Source organism: Bombina bombina, chromosome 1, assembly GCF_027579735.1.
Source record: "Bombina bombina isolate aBomBom1 chromosome 1, aBomBom1.pri, whole genome shotgun sequence".
Lineage (NCBI taxonomy): Eukaryota > Metazoa > Chordata > Amphibia > Anura > Bombinatoridae > Bombina > Bombina bombina.
This window is the reverse complement of record NC_069499.1, coordinates 1255765514-1255789850: the sequence shown is the minus strand read 5'-3', so window position 1 is coordinate 1255789850 and position 24337 is coordinate 1255765514. Positions and strand designations below refer to the sequence as shown.

Genomic DNA, 24337 nt, shown 5'->3' with positions numbered 1-24337 from the left:
AAAAAAATATAACACTAATAACCACAGATCGCAATGCTGTAATCAGTCGCAGGACTGTTATCATGGGGTTAATTTTCAATGTGTGTGTGAGACACTGGTGACAGTAGGGATTGGGAGAGGCAGAGCTGCAAGTTTACAGTTACTATTTTGGATACAGTAGTCATATGATTACTGTTATTCGTTATCACAGAGATTACATTACCGCCTTGGGCTCTGAATGACCCCAGACACACTGCCTCAGTTGCGAGGCAAGTTCTGGGGCCACGGAAGCATAAGGAAATGCAGTGATCAAACATAATCAATCTAAAAATGAAGGACATAACATTACATCACTAGGGTCCTTAAGATCAAGTTTTCTTATGATGTAATGGTACGTATGTTTGCCCAAGAGGTTAAAGCGACAGTTTACCCTTATATTGGCATTTGAAAACAGAATTTATGTTTACCTGATAAATTTCTTTATTCAACGGTGTATCCGGTCCACGGCTTCATCCTTACTTGTGGGATATTCTCAATCCCTACAGGAAGTGGCAAAGAGAGCACACAGCAAAGCTGTCCATATAGCTCCCCTCAGGCTCCGCCCCCCCAGTCATTCGACCGACGGTTAGGAGAAAAAGGAGAACCATAGGGTGCAGTGGAGACTGTAGTTTATAAAAATAAATTTAAACCTGACTAAAATGCCAGGGTGGGCCGCGGACCGGATACACCGTAGGAGAAAGAAATTTATCAGGTAAACATAAATTCTGTTTTCTCCTACATTGGTGTATCCGGTCCACGGCTTCATCCTTACTTGTGGGAACCAATACCAAAGCTTTAGGACACGGATGAAGGGAGGGAACAAGTCAGGTAACCTAAACGGAAGGCACACTGCTTGCAAAACCTTTCTCCCAAAAATAGCCTCAGAAGAAGCAAAAGTATCGAATTTGTAAAATTTGGCAAATGTATGCAGTGAAGACCAAGTCGCTGCCTTACAGATCTGTTCAACAGAAGCCTCATTCTTGAAAGCCCAAGTGGAAGCCACAGCTCTAGTAGAGTGAGCTGTAATTCGTTCAGGAGGCTGCCTTCCAGCAGTCTCATAAGCCAACCGGATGATGCTTTTCAGCCAGAAAGACAGAGAGGTCGCAGTCGCCTTTTGACCTCTCCTCTTACCAGAATAGACGACAAACGAGGACGACGTTTGTCTTAAATCTTTAGTTGCTTTTAGGTAAAACTTCAAAGCACGAACCACATCGAGATTGTGTAACAGACGTTCCTTGTTAGAAGCTGGGTTAGGGCACAGAGAAGGAACAACTATTTCCTGGTTAATATTCTTATTGGAAACCACTTTTGGAAGAAAACCAGGTTTGGTACGTAAAACGACCTTATCTGTATGAAACACCAGATAGGGTGAATTACACTGCAAAGCAGACAATTCAGAAACTCTTCTAGCGGAAGAGATAGCAACCAAAAACAAAACTTTCCAAGATAGTAACTTAATATCTATGGAATGTAGAGGTTCAAACGGAACCCCCTGAAGAACTGAAAGAACTAGATTTAGACTCCATGGAGGAGCCACAGGTCTGTAGACAGGCTTGATTCTGACTAAAGCCTGCACAAACTCCTGAACATCTGGCATTGCTGCCAGACGTTTGTGTAACAAAACAGACAGAGCTGATATCTGTCCTTTTAAGGAACTAGCTGACAAACCTTTCTCCAATCCTTCTTGGAGAAAAGCTAAAATCCTTGGAATCCTAATCTTACTCCATGAGTAACCCTTGGATTTGCACCAACAAAGATATTTCCGCCATATCTTATGGTAAATTTTCCTAGTGACAGGCTTTCTAGCCTGAATCAGGGTATCTATAACTGAATCCGAAAACCCACGCTTAGCTAGAATCAAGCGTTCAATCTCCAAGCAGTCAGTTGCAGAGAGACTAGGTTTGGATGTACGAATGGACCTTGAATTAGAAGGTCCTGCCTCAAAGGTAGCTTCCATGGTGGAACCGATGACATATTCACCAGGTCTGCATACCAGGTCCTGCGTGGCCACGCAGTAGCTATCAGAATTACTGAAGCCTTCTCCTGTTTGATCCTGGCTACTAGCCGTGGGAGAAGAGGAAACGGTGGAAAGACATAAGCTAGATTGAACGACCAAGGCGCTGCCAAGGCATCTACCAGTGTCGCCTTAGGATCCCTGGACCCGTAACATTGAACTTTTGAGTTCTGACGTGACGCCATCAGATCCAGATCCGGAATGCCCCATAATTGAGTTAACTGGGCAAAAACCTCCGGGTGAAGTTCCCACTCCCCCGGATGGAAATTCTGACGACTCAGATAATCCGCTTCCCAGTTGTCCACTCCTGGGATGTGAATTGCTGATAGATGGCAGGAGCGATCCTCTGCCCATTTGATGATCTTGGATACCTCTCTCATCGCCAGGGAACTCTTCGTTTCCCCCTGATGATTGATGTACGCTACAGTCGTCATGTTGTCCGACTGAAATCTGATGAATCTGGCCTCCGCTAGTTGAGGCCATGCCTGGAGCGCATTGAATATCGCTCTCAATTCCAATATGTTTATCGGGAGAAGAGATTCTTCCCGAGACCATAGACCCTGAGCCTTCAGGGACTCCGACGGCGCCCCAGCCCAAAAGACTGGCGTTGGTCGTGACGATGATCCACTCCGGTCTGCGGAAACTCATTCCCTGAGACAGGTGATCTAGAGACAGCCACCAGAGGAGTGAGTCTCTGGTTTTCTGGTCCATTTGAATCTGGGGAGACAAGTCTGCATAATCCCCATTCCACTGTTTGAGCATGCACAGTTGCAATGGTCTTAAATGAATTTGAGCAAAAGGAACCACGTCCATTGCCGCAACCATTAGTCCTATTACCTCCATGCACTGAGCTATGGAGGGCTGAGGAATGGATTGAAGAACTCAACAAGCGTTCAGAAGCTTTAACTTCCTGACCTTTGTCAGAAAGATCTTCATTTCTACGGAGTCTATTATTGTTCCCAAAAAGGGAACCCTTGTGGACGGGGACAGGGAACTTTTTTCTATGTTCACCTTCCACCCGTGAGATCTGAGAAAGGCTAAAACAATGTCTGTATGAGCCCTTGCTTTGGGAAGGGACGACGCTTGTATTAGAATGTCGTCTAGGTAAGGTGCTACTGCAATGCCCCTCGGCCTTAGCACCGCTAGAAGGGACCCTAGCACCTTTGTGAAAATTCTGGGAGCAGTGGCTAAACCGAACGGAAGATCCATGAACTGGTAATGTTTGTCCAGAAAGCCGAACCTCAGGAACTGATGGTGATCTTTGTGGATAGGAATATGCAGGTACGCATCCTTTAAGTCCACGGTAGTCATGTATTGACCCTCCTGGATCGTTGGTAAAATTGTCCGAATGGTTTCCATTTTGAATGATGGAACTCTGAGGAATTTGTTTAGAATTTTTAAGTCCAGAATTGGCCTGAAAGTTCCTTCTTTTTTGGGAACTACAAACAGGTTTGAGTAAAAACCCAGTCCTTGTTCCACTGTTGGAACTGGGTGTATCACTCCCATCTTTAATAGGTCTTCTACGCAACGTAAGAATGCCTGTCTCTTTATCTGGTCTAAAGATAAGCGAGACATGTGGAACCTTCCCCTTGGAGGAAGGTCCTTGAACTCTAGAAGATACCCCTGAGAAACAATTTCTAGTGCCCAGGGGTCCGGAACATCTCTTGCCCAAGCCTGAGCAAAGAGAGAAAGTCTGCCCCCTACTAGATCCGGTCGGGGGCTACCCCTTCATGCTGTCTTGGTAGCAGCAGCAGGCTTCTTGGCCTGTTTGCCCTTGTTCCAGCCTTGCAATGGCTTCCATGCTGGTTTGGGCGGGATGCGTTACCCTCTTGCCTAGTGGCTGTAGAGGTGGAAGTCGGTCCGTTCCTGAAATTGCAAAAGGAACGAAAATTAGACTTATTTTTAGCCTTGAAAGGTCTATCCTGTGGAAGGGCATGGCCCTTTCCTCCAGTGATATCTGAAATAATTTCCTTCAACTCTGGCCCAAATAGGGTCTTACCCTTGAAAGGAATATTAAGTAATTTTGTTTTGGACGACACATCCGCCGACCAAGACTTTAACCAAAGCGCTCTGCGCGCCACAATTGCAAAACCAGAATTTTTCGCCGCTAATTTAGCTAACTGGAAAGCGCCGTCTGTAATGAAAGAATTAGCCAACTTCAGGGCGTGAATTCTGTCCATGACTTCATCATAAGAAGTCTCCTTTTGGAGCAAGTTTTCTAGTTCCTCAAACCAAAAAGCCGCTGCAGTGGTTACAGGAATAATGCAAGAAATTGGTTGAAGAAGAAAACCCTGTTGAACAAAGATTTTCTTAAGTAAACCTTCTAATTTTTTATCCATAGGATCTTTGAAAGCGCAACGGTCTTCTATTGGTATAGTCGTGCACTTAGCTAGCGTTGAAACTGCCCCCTCTCCCTTAGGGACCGTCTGCCATGCGTCCCTTCTAGGGTCAACAATTGGGAACATTTTCTTAAATATAGGAGGGGGAACAAAGGGTACACCTGGCTTCTCACACTCCTTAGTCACGATATCCGCCACCCTCTTAGGCATCGGAAATGCATCAGTGTGTACTGGGACCTCTAAGAATTTGTCCATTTTACACAATTTTTCAGGGATCACCAAAGGATCACAATCATCAAATGTAGCTAGGACCTCCTTAAGTAGGGCGCGGAGGTGTTCTAGCTTAAATTTAAATGCTATGGCATCAGGCTCTGCCTGCTGAGAAACTTTCCCTGTGTCAGAAATTTCTCCCTCAGACAGGCCCTCCCTCACCACCAAGTCAGATTGATGTGAGGGCACTACAGATAAATTATCCTCTGCGTCAGCTTGCTCATTTTCTGTGTTTAAAACTGAGCAATCACGCTTCCTAGGAAAAGCTGGCAGTTTGTATAAAAATGCTGAGAGAGAATTATCCATTACTGCCGCTAACTGTTGCATAGTAATCGCAATTGGTGAGTTAGATGTACTGGGCATCGCTTGCGCGGGCATAGCTGGTGTTGACACAGAAGGGGAGGATAGCGAGCTATCTTCACACCCTTCAGCTAAAGAATCATCTTGGGCTATATCTTTAAGTGTAATTGTACGGTCCTTAAGCTGTTTGGACGCTATAGCACATTTCCCACATAAATTTAATGGGGGAACCACCTTGGCCTTTGAACATAGAGAACATAGGCTATCTGAAGGTTCAGACATGTTTAACAGACTTAAAAGTAACTTCAATGCAATAAAATTTATTTTTGACAAAAACGTTACTGTCTCTTTAAATAAAAAAAAGTGCACACTTTATTACTGAAACATCAAAAAACCATCAAAAACACATCCGATTTTTATGAAATTTTCACCACAGTGTCATAATGCTTTGAAAAGGTTGCACACAAATTTTCAGACCAATTAACCCCTTAATGCCCAAACCGGAGCTAATAACAGCAGTTAACCGGTTAACACACTACAGTACTCTGCCACAGCATGCCCTGTGGCTTTTACCTTCCTTAGGGTTATTTTGGTAAGAATATAAGCCTCCCTGGAGCCTTTCCTGATGCCTCCGGACTCCCCACGTGAAGCTGCATGAACTGGCTTGTCAAAACAAGTGCACAATTGAGGCGCGAAAATGAGGCTTCCTTCCTCTGCATACTAGAGTGGAGGGGCCTTTCTGACTAGATTAGGTGTCCAACTAAGTGCCAGGCGCAAATTAATCCCCAAAAACAGAATTTATGTTTACCTGATAAATTACTTTCTCCAACGGTGTGTCCGGTCCACGGCGTCATCCTTACTTGTGGGATATTCTCTTCCCCAACAGGAAATGGCAAAGAGCCCAGCAAAGCTGGTCACATGATCCCTCCTAGGCTCCGCCTACCCCAGTCATTCGACCGACGTTAAGGAGGAATATTTGCATAGGAGAAACCATATGTTACCGTGGTGACTGTAGTTAAAGAAAATAAATTATCAGACCCGATTAAAAAAACCAGGGCGGGCCGTGGACCGGACACACCGTTGGAGAAAGTAATTTATCAGGTAAACATAAATTCTGTTTTCTCCAACATAGGTGTGTCCGGTCCACGGCGTCATCCTTACTTGTGGGAACCAATACCAAAGCTTTAGGACACGGATGAAGGGAGGGAGCAAATCAGGTCACCTAAATGGAAGGCACCACGGCTTGCAAAACCTTTCTCCCAAAAATAGCCTCAGAAGAAGCAAAAGTATCAAATTTGTAAAATTTAGAAAAAGTGTGCAGTGAAGACCAAGTCGCTGCCTTACATATCTGATCAACAGAAGCCTCGTTCTTGAAGGCCCATGTGGAAGCCACAGCCCTAGTGGAGTGAGCTGTGATTCTTTCAGGAGGCTGCCGTCCGGCAGTCTCATAAGCCAATCGGATAATGCTTTTAATCCAGAAGGAGAGAGAGGTAGAAGTTGCTTTTTGACCTCTCCGTTTACCAGAATAAACAACAAACAAAGACAAGTTTGTCTGAAATCCTTAGTAGCTGCTAAGTAAAATTTGAGAGCACGAACTACATCCAAGTTGTGCAACAAACGTTCCTTCTTTGAAACTGGATTAGGACACAAAGAAGGCACAACTATCTCCTGGTTAATGTTTTTGTTAGAAACAACTTTTGGAAGAAAACCAGGTTTAGTACGCAAAACCACCTTATCTGCATGGAACACCAGATAAGGAGAAGAACACTGCAGAGCAGATAATTCTGAAACTCTTCTAGCAGAAGAAATTGCAACCAAAAACAAAACTTTCCAAGATAATAACTTAATATCAACGGAATGTAAGGGTTCAAACGGAACCCCCTGAAGAACTGAAAGAACTAGGTTGAGACTCCAAGGAGGAGTAAAAATTTTGTAAACAGGCTTGATTCTAACCAGAGCCTGAACAAAGGCTAGAACATCTGGCACAGCTGCCAGCTTTTTGTGAAGTAACACAGACAAGGCAGAAATCTGTCCCATCAAGGAACTTGCAGATAATCCTTTTTCCAATCCTTCTCGAAGGAAGGATAGACTCTTAGGAATCTTAACCTTGTCCCAAGGGAATCCTGCAGATTCACACCAACAGATATACCAAATTATGTGGTAATTTTTCTGGTTACAGGCTTTCAGGCCTGAACAAGAGTATTAATAACAGAATCTGAGAACCCTCGCTTTGATAAGATCAAGCGTTCAATCTCCAAGCAGTCAGCTGGAGTGGGTCGAACGGACCTAGAACAAGAAGGTCTCTCAAAGGTAGCTTCCATGGTGGAGCCGATGACATATTCACCAGATCTGCATACCAAGTCCTGCGTGGCCACGCAGGAGCTATCAAAATCACAGACGCCCTCTCCTGATTGATCCTGGCTACCAGCCTGGGGATGAGAGGAAACGGCGGGAACACATAAGCTAGTTTGAAGGTCCAAGGTGCTACTAGTGCATCCACTAGAGCCGCCTTGGGATCCCTGGATCTGTACCCGTAGTGAGGAACTCTGAAGTTCTGACGAGAGGCCACAGATCCATGTCTGGAATGCCCCACGGTTGAGTGACTTGGGCAAAGATTTCCGGATGGAGTTCCCACTCCCCCGGATGCAATGTCTGACGACCCAGAAAATCCGCTTCCCAATTTTCCACTCCTGGGATGTGGATAGCAGACAGGTGGCAGGAGTGAGACTCCGCCCATAGAATGATTTTGGTCACTTCTTCCATCGCTAGGGAACTCCGTGTTCCCCCCTGATGGTTGATGTATGAACTTGGCCCTCGCTAGCTGAGGCCAAGCTTTGAGAGCATTGAATATCGCTCTCAGTTCCAGAATATTTATCGGTAGAAGAGATTCTACCCGAGACCAAAGACCCTGAGCTTTCAGGGATCCCCAGACCGCGCCCCAGCCCATCAGACTGGCGTCGGTCGTGACAATGACCCACTCTGGTCTGCGGAAGGTCATCCCTTGTGACAGGTTGTCCAGGGACAGCCACCAACGGAATGAGTCTCTGGTCCTCTGATTTACTTGTATCTTCGGAGACAAGTCTGAATAGTCCCCATACCACTGACTGAGCATGAACAGTTGTAATGGTCTTAGATGAATGCGCACAAAAGGAACTATGTCCATTGCCGCTACCATCAAACCTATCACTTCCATGCACTGCGCTATGGAAGGAAGAGGAACGGAATGAAGTATCCGACAAGAGTCTAGAAGTTTTTGTTTTTCTGGCTTCTGTCAGAAAAATCCTCATTTCAAAGGAGTCTATTATAGTTCCCAAGAAGGGAACCCTCGTTGACGGAGATAGAGAACTCTTTTCCACGTTCACTTTCCATCCGTGAGATCTGAGAAAGGCCAGGACAATGTCCGTGTGAGCCTTTACTTGAGGAAGGGACGACGCTCGAATCAGAATGTCGTCCAAGTAAGGTACTACAGCAATGCCCCTTGGTCTTAGCACCGCCAGAAGGGACCCTAGTACCTATGAGAAAATCCTAGGAGCAGTGGCTAATCCGAAAGAAAACGCCACGAACTGGAAATGCTTGTCCAGGAATGCAAACCTTAGGAACCGATGATGTTCCTTGTGGATAGGAATATGTAGATACGCATCCTTGAAATCCTCCTTGGTCATGAATTGACCTTCCTGGATGGAAGGAAGAAGTGTTCGAATGGTTTCCATCTTGAACGATGGAACCTTGAGAACTTGTTCAAGATCTAGAGATCTAAGATTGGTCTGAACGTTCCCTCTTTTTTGGGAACTATGAACAGATTGGAGTAGAACCCCATCCCTTGTTCTCCTAATGGAACAGGATGAATCACTCCCATTTTTAGCAGGTCTTCTACCCAATGTAAGAATGCCTGTCTTCTTATGTGGTCTGAAGACAACTGAGACCTGTGGAACCTCCCCCTTGGAGGAAGCCCCTTGAACTTCAGAGAATAACCTTGGGAGACTATTTCTAGCGCCCAAGGATCCAGAACATCTCTTGCCCAAGCCTGAGCGAAGAGAGAGAGTCTGCCCCCCACCAGATCCGGTCCCGGATCGGGGGCCCGCATTTCATGCTGTCTTGGTAGCAGTGGCAGGTTTCCTGGCCTGCTTTCCTTTGTTCCAGCCTTGCATAGGTCTCCAGGCTGGATTGGCTTGAGAAGTATTACCTTCCTGCTTAGAGGACGTAGCCCTTGGGGCTGATCCGTTTCTGCGAAAGGGACGAAACTTACGTTTATTTTTGGTCTTGAAAAGACCTATCCTGAGGAAGGGCGTGGCCCTTGCCCCCAGTGATATCAGAGATAATCTCTTTCAAGTCAGGGCCAAAGAGTGTTTTCCCCTTGAAAGGAATGTCAAGCAATTTGTTCTTGGAAGACGCATCCGCTGCCCAAGATTTTAACCAAAGCGCTCTGCGCCACAATAGCAAACCCAGAATTTTTTGGTCGCTAACCTAGCCAATTGCAAGGTGGCGTCTAGGGTGAAAGAATTAGCCAATTTAAGAGCACGAATTCTGTCCATAATCTCCTCATAAGAAGAAGAATTACTAATAATCGCCTTTCCTAGCTCATCAAACTAGAAACACGCGGCTGCAGTGACAGGGACAATGCATGCAATTGGTTGTAGAAGGGAACCTTGCTGAACAAACATCTTTAGCAGACCTTCTAATTTTTTATCCATAGGATCTTGGAAAGCACAACTATCTTCTATGGGTATAGTGGCGCGCTTGTGTAGAGTAGAAACCGCCCCCTCGACCTTGGGGACTGTCTGCCATCAGTCCTTTCTGGGGTCGACTATAGGAAAACAATTTTATAAATATGGGGGGAGGTACTAAAGGTATACCGGGCCTGTCCCATTCTTTACTAACAATGTACGCCACCCGCTTGGATATAGGAAAAGCTTCGGGGGGCCCCGGGGCCTCTAAGAACTTTTCCATTTTACATAGTGGTTCTGGAATGACCAGATAATCACAATCATCCAAATTGGATAACACCTCCTTAAGCAGAGCGCGGAGATGTTCCAACTTAAATTTAAAAGTAATCACATCAGGTTCAGCTTGTTGAGAAATGTTTCCTGAATCTGAAATTTCTCCCTCAGACAAAACCTCCCTGGCCCCCTCAGACTGGTGTAGGGGCCCTTCAGAAACCATATCATCAGCGTTCTCATGCTCTACAGAATTTTCTAAAACAGAGCAGTCGCGCTTTCGCTGATAAGTGGGCATATTGGCTAAAATGTTTTTGATAGAATTATCCATTACAGCCGTTAAATGTTGCATAGTAAGGAGTATTGGCGCACTAGATGTACTAGGGGCCTCCTGTATGGGCAAGACTGGTGTAGACGAAGGAGGGGATGATGCAGTACCATGCTTACTCCCCTCACTTGAGGAATCATCTTGGGCATCATTTTTACTAAAAAAATTTTATGACATAAAATACATATAGTTAAATGAGAAGGAACCTTGGTTTCCCCACAGTCAGAACACAATCTATCTGGTAGTTCAGACATGTTAAACAGGCATAAACTTGATAACAAAGCACAAAAAACGTTTTAAAATAAAACCGTTACTGTCACTTTAAATTTTAAACTAAACACACTTTATTACTGCAATTGCGAAAAAGTATGAAGGAATTGTTCAAAATTCACCAAAATTTCACCACAGTGTCTTAAAGCCTTAAAAGTATTGCACACCAAATTTGGAAGCTTTAACCCTTAAAATAACGGAACCGGAGCCGTTTTTATATTTAACCCCTTTACAGTCCCTGGAATCTGCTTTGCTGAGACCCAACCAAGCCCAAAGGGGAATACGATACCAAATGATGCCTTCAGAAAGACTTTTCTATGTATCAGAGCTCCACACACATGCAGCTGCATGCCATGCTGTCCTCAAAAACAAGTGCGCCATACCGGCGCGAAAATGAGGCTCTGACTATGATTAGGGAAAGCCCCTAAAGAATAAGGTGTCTAAAACAGTGCCTGCCGATATAATCATATCAAAATACCCAGAATAAATGATTCCTCAAGGCTAAATATGTGTTAATAATGAATCGATTTAGCCCAGAAAAAGTCTACAGTCTTAATAAGCCCTTGTGAAGCCCTTATTTACTATCTTAATAAACATGGCTTACCGGATCCCATAGGGAAAATGACAGCTTCCAGCATTACATCGTCTTGTTAGAATGTGTCATACCTCAAGCAGTAAGAGACTGCACACTGTTCCCCCAACTGAAGTTAATTGCTCTCAACAGTCCTGTGTGGAACAGCCATGGATTTTAGTTACGGTGCTAAAATCATTTTCCTCATACAAACAGAAATCTTCATCTCTTTTCTGTTTCAGAGTAAATAGTACATACCAGCACTATTTTAAAATAACAAACTCTTGATTGAATAATAAAAACTACAGTTAAACACTAAAAAACTCTAAGCCATCTCCGTGGAGATGTTGCCTGTACAACGGCAAAGAGAATGACTGGGGTAGGCGGAGCCTAGGAGGGATCATGTGACCAGCTTTGCTGGGCTCTTTGCCATTTCCTGTTGGGGAAGAGAATATCCCACAAGTAAGGATGACGCCGTGGACCGGACACACCTATGTTGGAGAAAGTGTTTTAAGTTGATAAAAAAACACCTATTTAAGTTGAAAACTTGCTAAAAAGCAATAGATTAGCCCACAATAGTGTCAACCAGCATAAGCCCTTAAAATAAGCCATCCTTTTATTGCTGAATCTAATAACAATGGCTTACCTATCCCAGAGGGAATTTCTGACAGTCTTCTAGCATTACTGTGTCTTGTTAGAAAAATGACTGATCATACCTGAAGCAGTTAAGCCTGCAAACTGTTCCCCCCAACTGATGTTATCTGGTTTCAACAGTCCTGCGTGGGAACAGCAATGGATTTTAGTTACTGGTGCTAAAATCATAGTCCTCTTAGCAGAAATCTTCTTCACTTTCTGCTGCAGAGTAAATAGTACAAGCCGGCACTATTTTAAAATAACAAACTCTTGATAGAAGAAATAAAAAACTACAACTAACACCACATACTCTTTACCACCCCCGGGGAGATGCTACTAGTTAGAGCGGCAAAGAGAATGAATGAGGGGGGGCGGAGCCTGAGGGGAGCTATATGGACAGCTTTGCCGTGTGCTCTCTTTGCTTGCCACTTCCTGTAGGGATTGAGAATATCCCACAAGTAAGGATGAAGCTGTGGACCGGATACACCAATGTAGGAGAAATAGTTGATTTAGCCTGTGATGGCCCCACCTTTTCTGAAAGTTTCTGGCCTTAGGTTCAAGCTATAGATAAACTGTGTAAATACAGCCAGCAGAAGAAATTTCACTCCCAGTGGGGTATAGAAGAGAGAAGGTAATAGAATGTTAATTTTCCATTGTTCTCTCCAAGTATTAATCTGTGGTTTATGGACAGATATAAGTTAAAGGAGCATGTATATGTACACAATGTGATAAAGTATCAAGATCTGATTATAACTACAAGCTTAAGCCATTTTATTAGGTTGTGGCTTCAAAAGACTATATCAGCCAGTTTATATACATAAATAAACCTTAAAAAGCAAATTCTCATATATTGTATACTCTGCAGTTGGTAAAAAAAAGTGGAAACACATTAAGGGAAAACATATGTTACAGTATACTGTCCCTTTAAGTGCTTCTTTATAAAGCAAGACTCTCCATTTGAAAAAGAAAGAGGAACACAAATGCAGATATTTTTAAGTGATAAGCAACTATGCCTTCATATTAAGTGTGAGCAAAACCATGTTACACATTATTTAAAACTTCAAATTTTAAGCATGCGACTTAAAGTAAAATGCAAGTGCAAAATATAAGATGCTTGTGTGATAGAGTACTACTGATTGCAAATAACTATGTGTTTAATCTAAGGCAAGAAACATATATGCATAGCAATCACCAGCCAGCTCCTGTAGTGCATTGCTGATCCTTAGTCTACCCAAGTATGTTTTTAACAAATGATAAAGCAAAATAAGTAAATTTGATAACAGAAAACTGAAATGTCATTAAAAAAAAAAGCAATTACATGATCTATCTACACTGTGAGAGTTTAATTGTATTTTGTGATAATGAATATCAATACTTAAAATGGATACTAAATCCAAAATGTATCTTTAATGGTTCAGACAGAGCATGCAATTTTGAACAACTTTCAAATTTACTCCTATTATTAATTGTGCTTCGTTCTCTTGCTATCTTTATTTTAAAAGTAGGAATTTAAAGTTTAGGAGCCAGACCATTTCTGGTTCAGCACCTGGGTTACGCTTGCTTATTGGTTGGCTGAATGTAGTCACCAATCAGCAAGCGCTATCCAGGGTGCTGAACCTAAAATGGGCCGGCTTCTAAGCTTTACATTCCTGCTTTTTAAATAAAGATAGCAAGAGAACGAAGCACAATTGATAATAGGAGTAAATTAGAAAGTTGCTCAAAATTGCATGCTCTGACTCATGAAATAAAAAAGTGTGGGTTTAGTAACCCTTTAAGTGTTATTTTACGGCATAATTGTGTCACTTTTAAATTATGAAGTGAAAACCAAGTTAAGTGATTTTTAGTTAAAATAAAGTAAAGCTATTTGCTTCTTTAAAAACAAAACAAAAATCGAGCACAAACTACAGAACCACAATTTTCTGCTTTGTAGGTGTGAGTTTTGGATGACATTGAGGGGATTTTAATATCGGGAATACTTATTATAAATTTACCAACTAGTGAAAAATATGTTTTGCTCTATAATCAATATTTTAAGTTTCAAATGACTATGAAATGTATGACAGAATTAGAAACTATTCCCATTACATGTATTTAATTTGTTAAACTTTTCTTCACAACTGACGTCAAAAGAAAAATTATAGTGCAAACAGATTATGGTGCTAAAAAAACTGTGGGTTTATTATGGCTAAGACACATTACCTTGGTAGAGACGAGACATTAGTCCAAACATCCTGCTGAGGGCAGTAGGATTCAACTGTAGACAGAGCTCCGGTTTCATTCCTCCCCCCAACTGCTACAAGTTTATCAGTGACAACAGCCAGGAAAAAATCCACTCTCCGTTGGTTCATGGAAGCCACCTGTAGACAAGTCAGCATACAATTATTTGCCTGTTAGAGAATCAGATTTTACTATGGAGAAGCTAAAGTTTTCACTTCTTGCTGAAGGGCTGGACTACATGTTCCTGGGTGGCATCGCAAGTGTGTGCCAGTATTGTTCTGTATTCTATTGCCAGTATTGCGTAACATGGTTCAATAAAATTATTATACGGTTTACTACATTAATGTTATTAAAAATGGACATTAAACACTTGGAGATGGTAATATAAAATGATAAATTGTTTTTTTTTTAGAAACATAGCAATACATTTTGATTATTTATTTTGTCCCCTTGAATTATAATTCCATTCTGAAATTGTGAGTTTTTCAGTTCCTTTTAGAAATGGCAGTGCAGAACACTGTTATATTCCACACAGCCATTGGCTGTATACTCTAGTGACTTATTTATAACTGTCTCTAATTGGCCACAGCAGAGAAGATAACCTAACTTACTATAGACACTAAAACTGTACACCTATTTTGTCAGTATTTAAATAACTAATGAAGCTTTAAAAAAAAAAAAAAAAGACTTCAACATGTTACTCTCAGGCTAGTCTTTTCTATAAATATATCATTCTATCTAGCATTTATTTAGTGTTTATTTTGGAACATTTAAATATTTACTACTGGGATTAAGTGTAAACAACATCTTATTTAATTTAGGCAATATTTACATGCCATAATAGAGCATACATACAACCTAAATGTTTTATGTAACGTTTTAGTCATCAGAACGAAAGTACATTACTGTAAATCAGAAAGGTAAAAAAGTTTTTAAATAAAACTAAATTTATGCTTACCTGATAAATGTATTTCTTTCTTGACACGGTGAGTCCACGGATCATCATAATTACTGTTGGAAATATCACTCCTGGCCAGCAGGAGGAGGCAAAGAGCACCACAGCAAAGCTGTTAAATATCACTCCCTTACCCATAAACCCCAGTCATTCGACCAAAGGGAAAGGAGAAAGGAAGCAAACATAAGGTGCAGAGGTACCTGAGGTTTATAGAAAAATAAACTGTCTAAAAAATACAGGGCGGGCCGTGGACTCACTGTGTCAAGAAATAAATACATTTATCAGGTAAGCATAAAACAGAATTTATGTTTACCTGATAAATTACTTTCTCCAACGGTGTGTCCGGTCCACGGCGTCATCCTTACTTGTGGGATATTCTCTTCCCCAACAGGAAATGGCAAAGAGCCCAGCAAAGCTGGTCACATGATCCCTCCTAGGCTCCGCCTACCCCAGTCATTCGACCGACGTTAAGGAGGAATATTTGCATAGGAGAAACCATATGGTACCGTGGTGACTGTAGTTAAAGAAAATAAATTATCAGACCTGATTAAAAAAACCAGGGCGGGCCGTGGACCGGACACACCGTTGGAGAAAGTAATTTATCAGGTAAACATAAATTCTGTTTTCTCCAACATAGGTGTGTCCGGTCCACGGCGTCATCCTTACTTGTGGGAACCAATACCAAAGCTTTAGGACACGGATGAAGGGAGGGAGCAAATCAGGTCACCTAAATGGAAGGCACCACGGCTTGCAAAACCTTTCTCCCAAAAATAGCCTCAGAAGAAGCAAAAGTATCAAACTTGTAAAATTTGGTAAAAGTGTGCAGTGAAGACCAAGTCGCTGCCCTACATATCTGATCAACAGAAGCCTCGTTCTTGAAGGCCCATGTGGAAGCCACAGCCCTAGTGGAATGAGCCGTGATTCTTTCGGGAGGCTGCCGTCCGGCAGTCTCGTAAGCCAATCTGATGATGCTTTTAATCCAAAAAGAGAGAGAGGTAGAAGTTGCTTTTTGACCTCTCCTTTTACCAGAATAAACAACAAACAAGGAAGATGTTTGTCTAAAATCCTTTGTAGCATCTAAATAGAATTTTAGAGCGCGAACAACATCCAAATTGTGCAACAAACGTTCCTTCTTTGAAACTGGTTTCGGACACAGAGAAGGTACGATAATCTCCTGGTTAATGTTTTTGTTAGAAACAACTTTTGGAAGAAAACCAGGTTTAGTACGTAAAACCACCTTATCTGCATGGAACACCAGATAAGGAGGAGAACACTGCAGAGCAGATAATTCTGAAACTCTTCTAGCAGAAGAAATTGCAACTAAAAACAAAACTTTCCAAGATAATAACTTAATATCAACGGAATGCAAGGGTTCAAACGGAACCCCCTGAAGAACTGAAAGAACTAAATTGAGACTCCAAGGAGGAGTCAAAGGTTTGTAAACAGGCTTAATTCTAACCAGAGCCTGAACAAAGGCTTGAACATCTGGCACAGCGGCCAGCTTTTTGTGAAGTAACACAGACAAGGCAGAAATCTGTCCCTTCAGGGAACTTGCAGATAATCCTTTTTCCAATCCTTCTTGAAGGAAGGATAGAATCCTAGGAATCTTAACCTTGTCCCAAGGGAATCCTTTAGATTCACACCAACAGATATATTTTTTCCAAATTTTGTGGTAAATCTTTCTAGTTACAGGCTTTCTGGCCTGAACAAGAGTATCGATAACAGAATCTGAGAATCCTCGCTTCGATAAGATCAAGCGTTCAATCTCCAAGCAGTCAGCTGGAGTGAAACCAGATTCGGATGTTCGAACGGACCCTGAACAAGAAGGTCTCGTCTCAAAGGTAGCTTCCAAGGAGGAGCCGATGACATATTCACCAGATCTGCGTACCAAGTCCTGCGTGGCCACGCAGGAGCTATCAAGATCACCGACGCCCTCTCCTGATTGATCCTGGCTACCAGCCTGGGGATGAGAGGAAACGGCGGGAACACATAAGCTAGTTTGAAGGTCCAAGGTGCTACTAGTGCATCCACTAGAGCCGCCTTGGGATCCCTGGATCTGGACCCGTAGCAAGGAACTTTGAAGTTCTGACGAGAGGCCATCAGATCCATGTCTGGAATGCCCCACCGCTGAGTGACTTGGGCAAAGATTTCCGGATGGAGTTCCCACTCCCCCGGATGCAATGTCTGACGACTCAGAAAATCCGCTTCCCAATTTTCCACTCCTGGGATGTGGATAGCAGACAGGTGGCAGGAGTGAGACTCCGCCCATAGAATGATTTTGGTCACTTCTTCCATCGCCAGGGAACTCCTTGTTCCCCCCTGATGGTTGATGTACGCAACAGTTGTCATGTTGTCTGATTGAAACCGTATGAACTTGGCCCTCGCTAGCTGAGGCCAAGCCTTGAGAGCATTGAATATCGCTCTCAGTTCCAGAATATTTATCGGTAGAAGAGATTCTTCCCGAGACCAAAGACCCTGAGCTTTCAGGGATCCCCAGACCGCGCCCCAGCCCATCAGACTGGCGTCGGTCGTGACAATGACCCACTCTGGTCTGCGGAATGTCATCCCTCGTGACAGGTTGTCCAGGGACAGCCACCAACGGAGTGAGTCTCTGGTCCTCTGATTTACTTGTATCTTCGGAGACAAGTCTGTATAGTCCCCATTCCACTGACTGAGCATGCACAGTTGTAATGGTCTTAGATGAATGCGTGCAAAAGGAACTATGTCCATTGCCGCTACCATCAACCCGATCACTTCCATGCACTGAGCTATGGAAGGAAGAGGAACGGAATGGAGTATCCGACAAGAGTCTAGAAGTTTTGTTTTTCTGGCCTCTGTCAGAAAAATCCTCATTTCTAAGGAGTCTATTATTGTTCCCAAGAAGGGAACCCTTGTTGACGGAGATAGAGAACTCTTTTCCACGTTCACTTTCCATCCGTGAGATCTGAGAAAGGCCAGGACAATGTCCGTGTGAGCCTTTGCTTGAGGAAGGGACGACGCTTGAATCAGAATGTCGTCCAAGTAAGGTACTACAGCAATGCCCCTTGGTCTTAGCACAGCTAGAAGGGACCCTAGTACCTTTGTGAAAATCCTTGGAGCAGTGGCTAATCCGAAAGGAAGCGCCACGAACTGGTAATGTTTGTCCAGGAATGCGAACCTCAGGAACCGATGATGTTCCTTGTGGATAGGAATATGTAGATACGCATCCTTTAAATCCACCGTGGTCATGAATTGACCTTCCTGGATGGAAGGAAGAATAGTTCGAATGGTTTCCATCTTGAACGATGGAACCTTGAGAAACTTGTTTAAGATCTTGAGATCTAAGATTGGTCTGAACGTTCCCTCTTTTTTGGGAACTATAAACAGATTGGAGTAGAACCCCATCCCTTGTTCTCTTAATGGAACGGGATGAATCACTCCCATTTTTAACAGGTCTTCTACACAATGTAAGAATGCCTGTCTTTTTATGTGGTCTGAAGACAACTGAGACCTGTGGAACCTCCCCCTTGGGGGAAGTCCCTTGAATTCCAGAAGATAACCTTGGGAGACTATTTCTAGCGCCCAAGGATCCAGAACATCTCTTGCCCAAGCCTGAGCGAAGAGAGAGAGTCTGCCCCCCACCAGATCCGGTCCCGGATCGGGGGCCAACATTTCATGCTGTCTTGGTAGCAGTGGCAGGTTTCTTGGCCTGCTTTCCCTTGTTCCAGCCTTGCATTGGTCTCCAAGCTGGCTTGGCTTGAGAAGTATTACCCTCTTGCTTAGAGGACGTAGCACTTTGGGCTGGTCCGTTTCTACGAAAGGGACGAAAATTAGGTTTATTTTTTGCCTTGAAAGGCCGATCCTGAGGAAGGGCGTGGCCCTTACCCCCAGTGATATCCGAGATAATCTCTTTCAAGTCAGGGCCAAACAGCGTTTTCCCCTTGAAAGGAATGTTAAGTAGCTTGTTCTTGGAAGACGCATCAGCCGACCAAGATTTCAACCAAAGCGCTCTGCGCGCCACAATAGCAAACCCAGAATTCTTAGCCGCTAACCTAGCCAATTGCAAAGTGGCGTCTAGGGTGAAAGAATTAGCCAATTTGAGAGCATTGATTCTGTCCTTAATCTCCTCATAAGGAGGAGAATCACTGTCGACCGCCTTTATCAGCTCATCGAACCAGAAACATGCGGCTGTAGCGACAGGGACAATGCATGAAATTGGTTGTAGAAGGTAACCCTGCTGAACAAACATCTTTTTAAGCAAACCTTCTAATTTTTTATCCATAGGATCTTTGAAAGCACAACTATCCTCTATGGGTATAGTGGTGCGTTTGTTTAAAGTGGAAACCGCTCCCTCGACCTTGGGGACTGTCTGCCATAAGTCCTTTCTGGGGTCGACCATAGGAAACAATTTTTTAAATATGGGGGGAGGGACGAAAGGAATACCGGGCCTTTCCCATTCTTTATTAACAATGTCCGCCACCCGCTTGGGTATAGGAAAAGCTTCTGGGAGCCCCGGCACCTCTAGGAACTTGTCCATTTTACATAGTTTCTCTGGGATGACCAACTTGTCACAATCATCCAGAGTGGATAATACCTCCTTAAGCAGAATGCGGAGATGTTCCAACTTAAATTTAAATGCAATCACATCAGGTTCAGCTTGTTGAGAAATGTTCCCTGAATCAGTAATTTCTCCCTCAGACAAAACCTCCCTGGCCCCATCAGACTGAGTTAGGGGCCCTTCAGAAATATTAATATCAGCGTCGTCATGCTCTTCAGTATCTAAAACAGAGCAGTCGCGCTTACGCTGATAAGTGTTCATTTTGGCTAAAATGTTTTTGACAGAATTATCCATTACAGCCGTTAATTGTTGCATAGTAAGGAGTATTGGCGCGCTAGATGTACTAGGGGCCTCCTGAGTGGGCAAGACTCGTGTAGACGAAGGAGGGAATGATGCAGTACCATGCTTACTCCCCTCACTTGAGGAATCATCTTGGGCATCATTGTCATTGTCACATAAATCACATTTATTTAAATGAATAGGAATTCTGGCTTCCCCACATTCAGAACACAGTCTATCTGGTAGTTCAGACATGTTAAACAGGCATAAACTTGATAACAAGTACAAAAAACGTTTTAAAATAAAACCGTTACTGTCATACTTTATTACTGCAAATGCGAAAAAACATGAAGGAATTGTTCAAAATTTACCAAATTTTCACCACAGTGTCTTAAAGCCTTAAAAGTATTGCACACCAAATTTGGAAGCTTTAACCCTTAAAATAACGGAACCGGAGCCGTTTTGAACTTTAACCCCTTTACAGTCCCTGGTATCTGCTTTGCTGAGACCCAACCAAGCCCCAAGGGGAATACGATACCAAATGACGCCTTCAGAAAGTCTTTTCTAAGTATCAGAGCTCCTCTCACATGCGACTGCATGCCATGCCTCTCAAAAACAAGTGCGCAACACCGGCGCGAAAATGAGGCTCTGCCTATGCTTTGGGAAAGCCCCTAAAGAATAAGGTGTCTAAAACAGTGCCTGCCGATATTATTATATCAAAATACCCAGATAAAATGATTCCTCAAGGCTAAATATGTGTTAATAATCAATCGATTTAGCCCAAAAAAAGTCTACAGTCTTAATAAGCCCTTTTTGAAGCCCTTATTTACAATCGTAATAAACATGGCTTACCGGATCCCAGAGGGAAAATGACAGCTTCCAGCATTACATCGTCTTGTTAGAATGTGTCATACCTCAAGCAGCAAGAGACTGCTCACTGTTCCCCCAACTGAAGTTAATTGCTCTCAACAGTCCTGTGTGGAACAGCCATGGATTTTAGTGACGGTTGCTAAAATCATTTTCCTCATACAAACAGAAATCTTCATCTCTTTTCTGTTTCTGAGTAAATAGTACATACCAGCACTATTTCAAAATAACAAACTCTTGATTGAATAATAAAAACTACAGTTAAACACTAAAAAACTCTAAGCCATCTCCGTGGAGATGTTGCCTGTACAACGGCAAAGAGAATGACTGGGGTAGGCGGAGCCTAGGAGGGATCATGTGACCAGCTTTGCTGGGCTCTTTGCCATTTCCTGTTGGGGAAGAGAATATCCCACAAGTAAGGATGACGCCGTGGACCGGACACACCTATGTTGGAGAAATTTTGTTTTCTTTATAATGACAGGGTGAGTCCATGGATCATCATAATTACTGTTGGAAACCAATACCCAAGCCAGAGGACATGGATGATAAGGGAGGGACAAGACAGTTAACCTAAACGGAAGGCACCACTGCTTGAAGAACCCTTTCTCCCAAAAGAAGCCTCAGACGAAGCAAAAGTATCAAACTTATAAAAAATTAGAAAAAGTGTGTAAAGATGACCAGCTTTGCAAATCTGTTACACAGAAGCTTCATTTTTGAAGGCCCAAAAAGAAGAAACAGCCTGTGTGGAATGAGCCGTGATTTTCTCAGGAGGCTGCTGTCCAGCAGTCTCATATGCCAGGCAAATAACACTCCTCAGCCAAAAAGAAAGACGCAGCCATAGCTTTCTGACCCTTGCACTTCCCAGAAAAAACAACAAAGAAGAAGACTGGCGAAAATCCTTATTCGCCTGCAAATAATATTTCAACGCACAAACTACATCCAGGTTGTGCAACAAATGCTCCTTATGAGAAGAAGGATTAGGACACAAAAAAGGAACAACAATCTCTTGATTAAGATTTCTATCCGAAACCACTTTGGGAAGGAAACCTAAGGCAGTACGCAGGACCACCTTATCAGAATGAAAAATAAGGTAAGGAGATTCACACTGCAGTGCTGAAACCTCCAAAACTCTTCAAACCTAAGAGATAGCAACCAAAAACAAAACCTTCCAAGATAACATTTTAATATCCAAAGAATGCATAAGCTCAAATGGAGCCTGTTGAAGAACTCTAAGAATCAAATTAAGACTCCAAGGAGGAGTAGCAAACAAACATAGGCCGGATTCTAACCAAGGCCTGACAAAAAGACTGAACATCTGGCACATCCGCCAGACGCTTGTGCAACAAAATAGATAAAGCAGAAATTTGACCTTTCAAGGTACTTGCAGATAAACCCTTCTCCAGACCCTCCTGGAGAAAAGACAAAATCCTAGGAATCCTAACTTTTTCTAGTCACAGGCTTACAAGCCTGAATCATAGTCTCAATAACCAATTTAGAAAACCCACGCTTAGATAATATCAAGCGTTCAATCTCCAAGCAGTCAGCTTCAGAGAAACGAGATTTGGATAAAGGAAGGGCCCCTGAAGTAGAGGGTCCTTCCTTAACGGAAGTATCCAATGTGGAAGAGATGACATCTCCACCAAATCTGCATACCAGATACTGTGAGGCCACGCTGGTGCGATGAGAATCACTGATGCCCTTTCCTGTCTGATCCGAGCAATGACCCGAGGAAGAAGAGCAAACTGAGGAAACACATATGCCAGACTGAACTCCCAAGGAATTGCCAGAGCATCTATCAGTACAGCCCGAGGATCCCTTGACCTCGACCCATACCTTGGATGCTTGGCATTTTGGTGAGATGCCATGAGATCCAACTCCGGCTGTCCCACTACCCCGGATGAAAAGTCTGTCTGTTTAGAAAATCCGCTTCCCAATTGTCCACCCCTGGAATGTGGATCGCAGACAAACAGCAGTTGTGAGCCTCCGTCCCCTGAATAATCTTGGCTACCTCTGTCATGGCCAAGGAACTCCGAGTTCCTCCCTGATGATTGATGTAAGCCACTGACGTTATATTGTCCGACTGAAACCTGAAACTGGGCTGAAGCTAGTTGAGGCCAGGCCAGAAGAGCATTGAAGATTGCCCTCAGCTCTAGAATATTTATGGGAAGAATCGACTCCTCCCGAGTCCATAGACCCTGAGCCTTCAGCGAGCCCCAGACAGCTCCCCATCCCAGCAGATTGGCATCCGTGGTAATGATCACCCAGGTAGCTCTGCGAAAGCAGGTTCCCTGAGAGAGAAGATCTTGAGACAACCACCACAGAAGAGAATCTCTTGTCGCCTGATACAGAAAAATTCGAGGAGACAGATCCGCATAATCTCTGTTCAATTGTCTGAGCATGCAAAACTGCAGAGGCCTGAGATGGAACCGAGCAAACGGAATGATGTCCATAGCTGACACCATCAGACCAATTACCTCCATACACTGAGCCACTGACGGCCGAGGAGAGGACTGAAGGGCAAAACAAGAGTTGAAGATCTTTGTTCTTCTGACCTCTGTCAGAAATATCTTCATCTCTAGAGAATCTATTATGGTGTCCAAGAATACCACCCTTGTAGCTGGAACCAATGAACTTTATCCTTAATTCACCTTCCATCCATGGGAGCACAGAAAAGTCAACAACAACTCCGTGTGAGAGTTTACTTGTTGAAAAGATGACGCCTGAACCAGAATATCGTCCAAATAAGGCGCCACTGCAACACCCCGCAACTGGAGCACCGCCAACAATGCTCCCAGGACCTTTGAGAAAATTCTGCAAGACCAAAAGGAAGGGCCACAAACTGAAAGTGTTTGTCTAGGAACGCGAACCTTAGAAACTTGTGATGATCCCTGTGGATGGGAATATGCAGATACGCATCTATTAAATCCACAGTAGTCATGAACTGACCCTCCTGAACCAAAGGAAGAATGGAACGAATAGTATCCATCTTGAATGATGGAACTTGCTTACAGATTTGAGATCTAGAATTGGCCTGAAAGTTCCCTCCTTTTTGGGAACCATGAACAGATTGGAATAAAAACCCAGACCCTGCTCCTGAATTGGAACAGGAACTATCACTCCCAGGTCGGAAAGATCCTGAACACAAACGTAAAAACACCTCTCTCTTTATCTGGTCTACAGATAATCTTGAAAGGTGAAACCTGCCCCTGGGAGGATAATTTTTGAACTCCAACTTGTATCCATGGGACACCATGTCCACTGCCCAGGGATCCGGAAAATCCCAAACCCATGCCTGAGCGAAAAAAGAAAGTCTGCTCCCGGACTGGGGGCAGAATCTTCATGCTGACTTTGAGTCAGAGACAGGCTTCTTAGATTGCTTCCCCTTGCTTCAAGACTGATTGAACTTCCAGGAGGACTTGGGACTGTTCCTGCTTGGAAGATGAGGGGGAAGGCTTGCCTGAAAAGTTACGAAAGGAACGAAAATTTCTCTGGCGACCCTTCGTCTTATTCCTCTTATCCTGAGGGAAAGAATGACCCTTTCCTCCCGTAATGTCTGAAATAATCTCAGCTAAGCCCGGCCCAAAAAAGGTCTTACCCTTGTTATGAATAGACAAAAGCTTAGACTTAGAAGACACATACGCAGACCAAGACTTCAACCATAAAGCCCTGCCAGCCAAAACAGCAAAGGCAGAAATATTTGCTCCAACTTGATAACCTGCAAAGGAGGCATCCGTGATAAAAGAATTAGCCAACTTAAGAGCCCTGATCCTATCCAGGATCTCCTCAAGAGGCGTATCCGCCTGAA

At 43.4% G+C, this 24337-nt stretch overlaps 1 protein-coding gene across 1 annotated transcript in view; it reads right to left on the bottom strand.

The window, feature by feature from the left end:
- The window catches only part of KLHL36 (kelch like family member 36), a 168978-nt gene that overhangs the window by 88425 nt on the left and 56216 nt on the right, over positions 1-24337 (bottom strand). The window contains exon 5 of the mRNA XM_053700850.1: positions 13877-14034. Within this exon, the coding sequence (XP_053556825.1) occupies positions 13877-14034 (158 nt within the window). The remainder of the gene's footprint in view (positions 1-13876; positions 14035-24337) is intronic.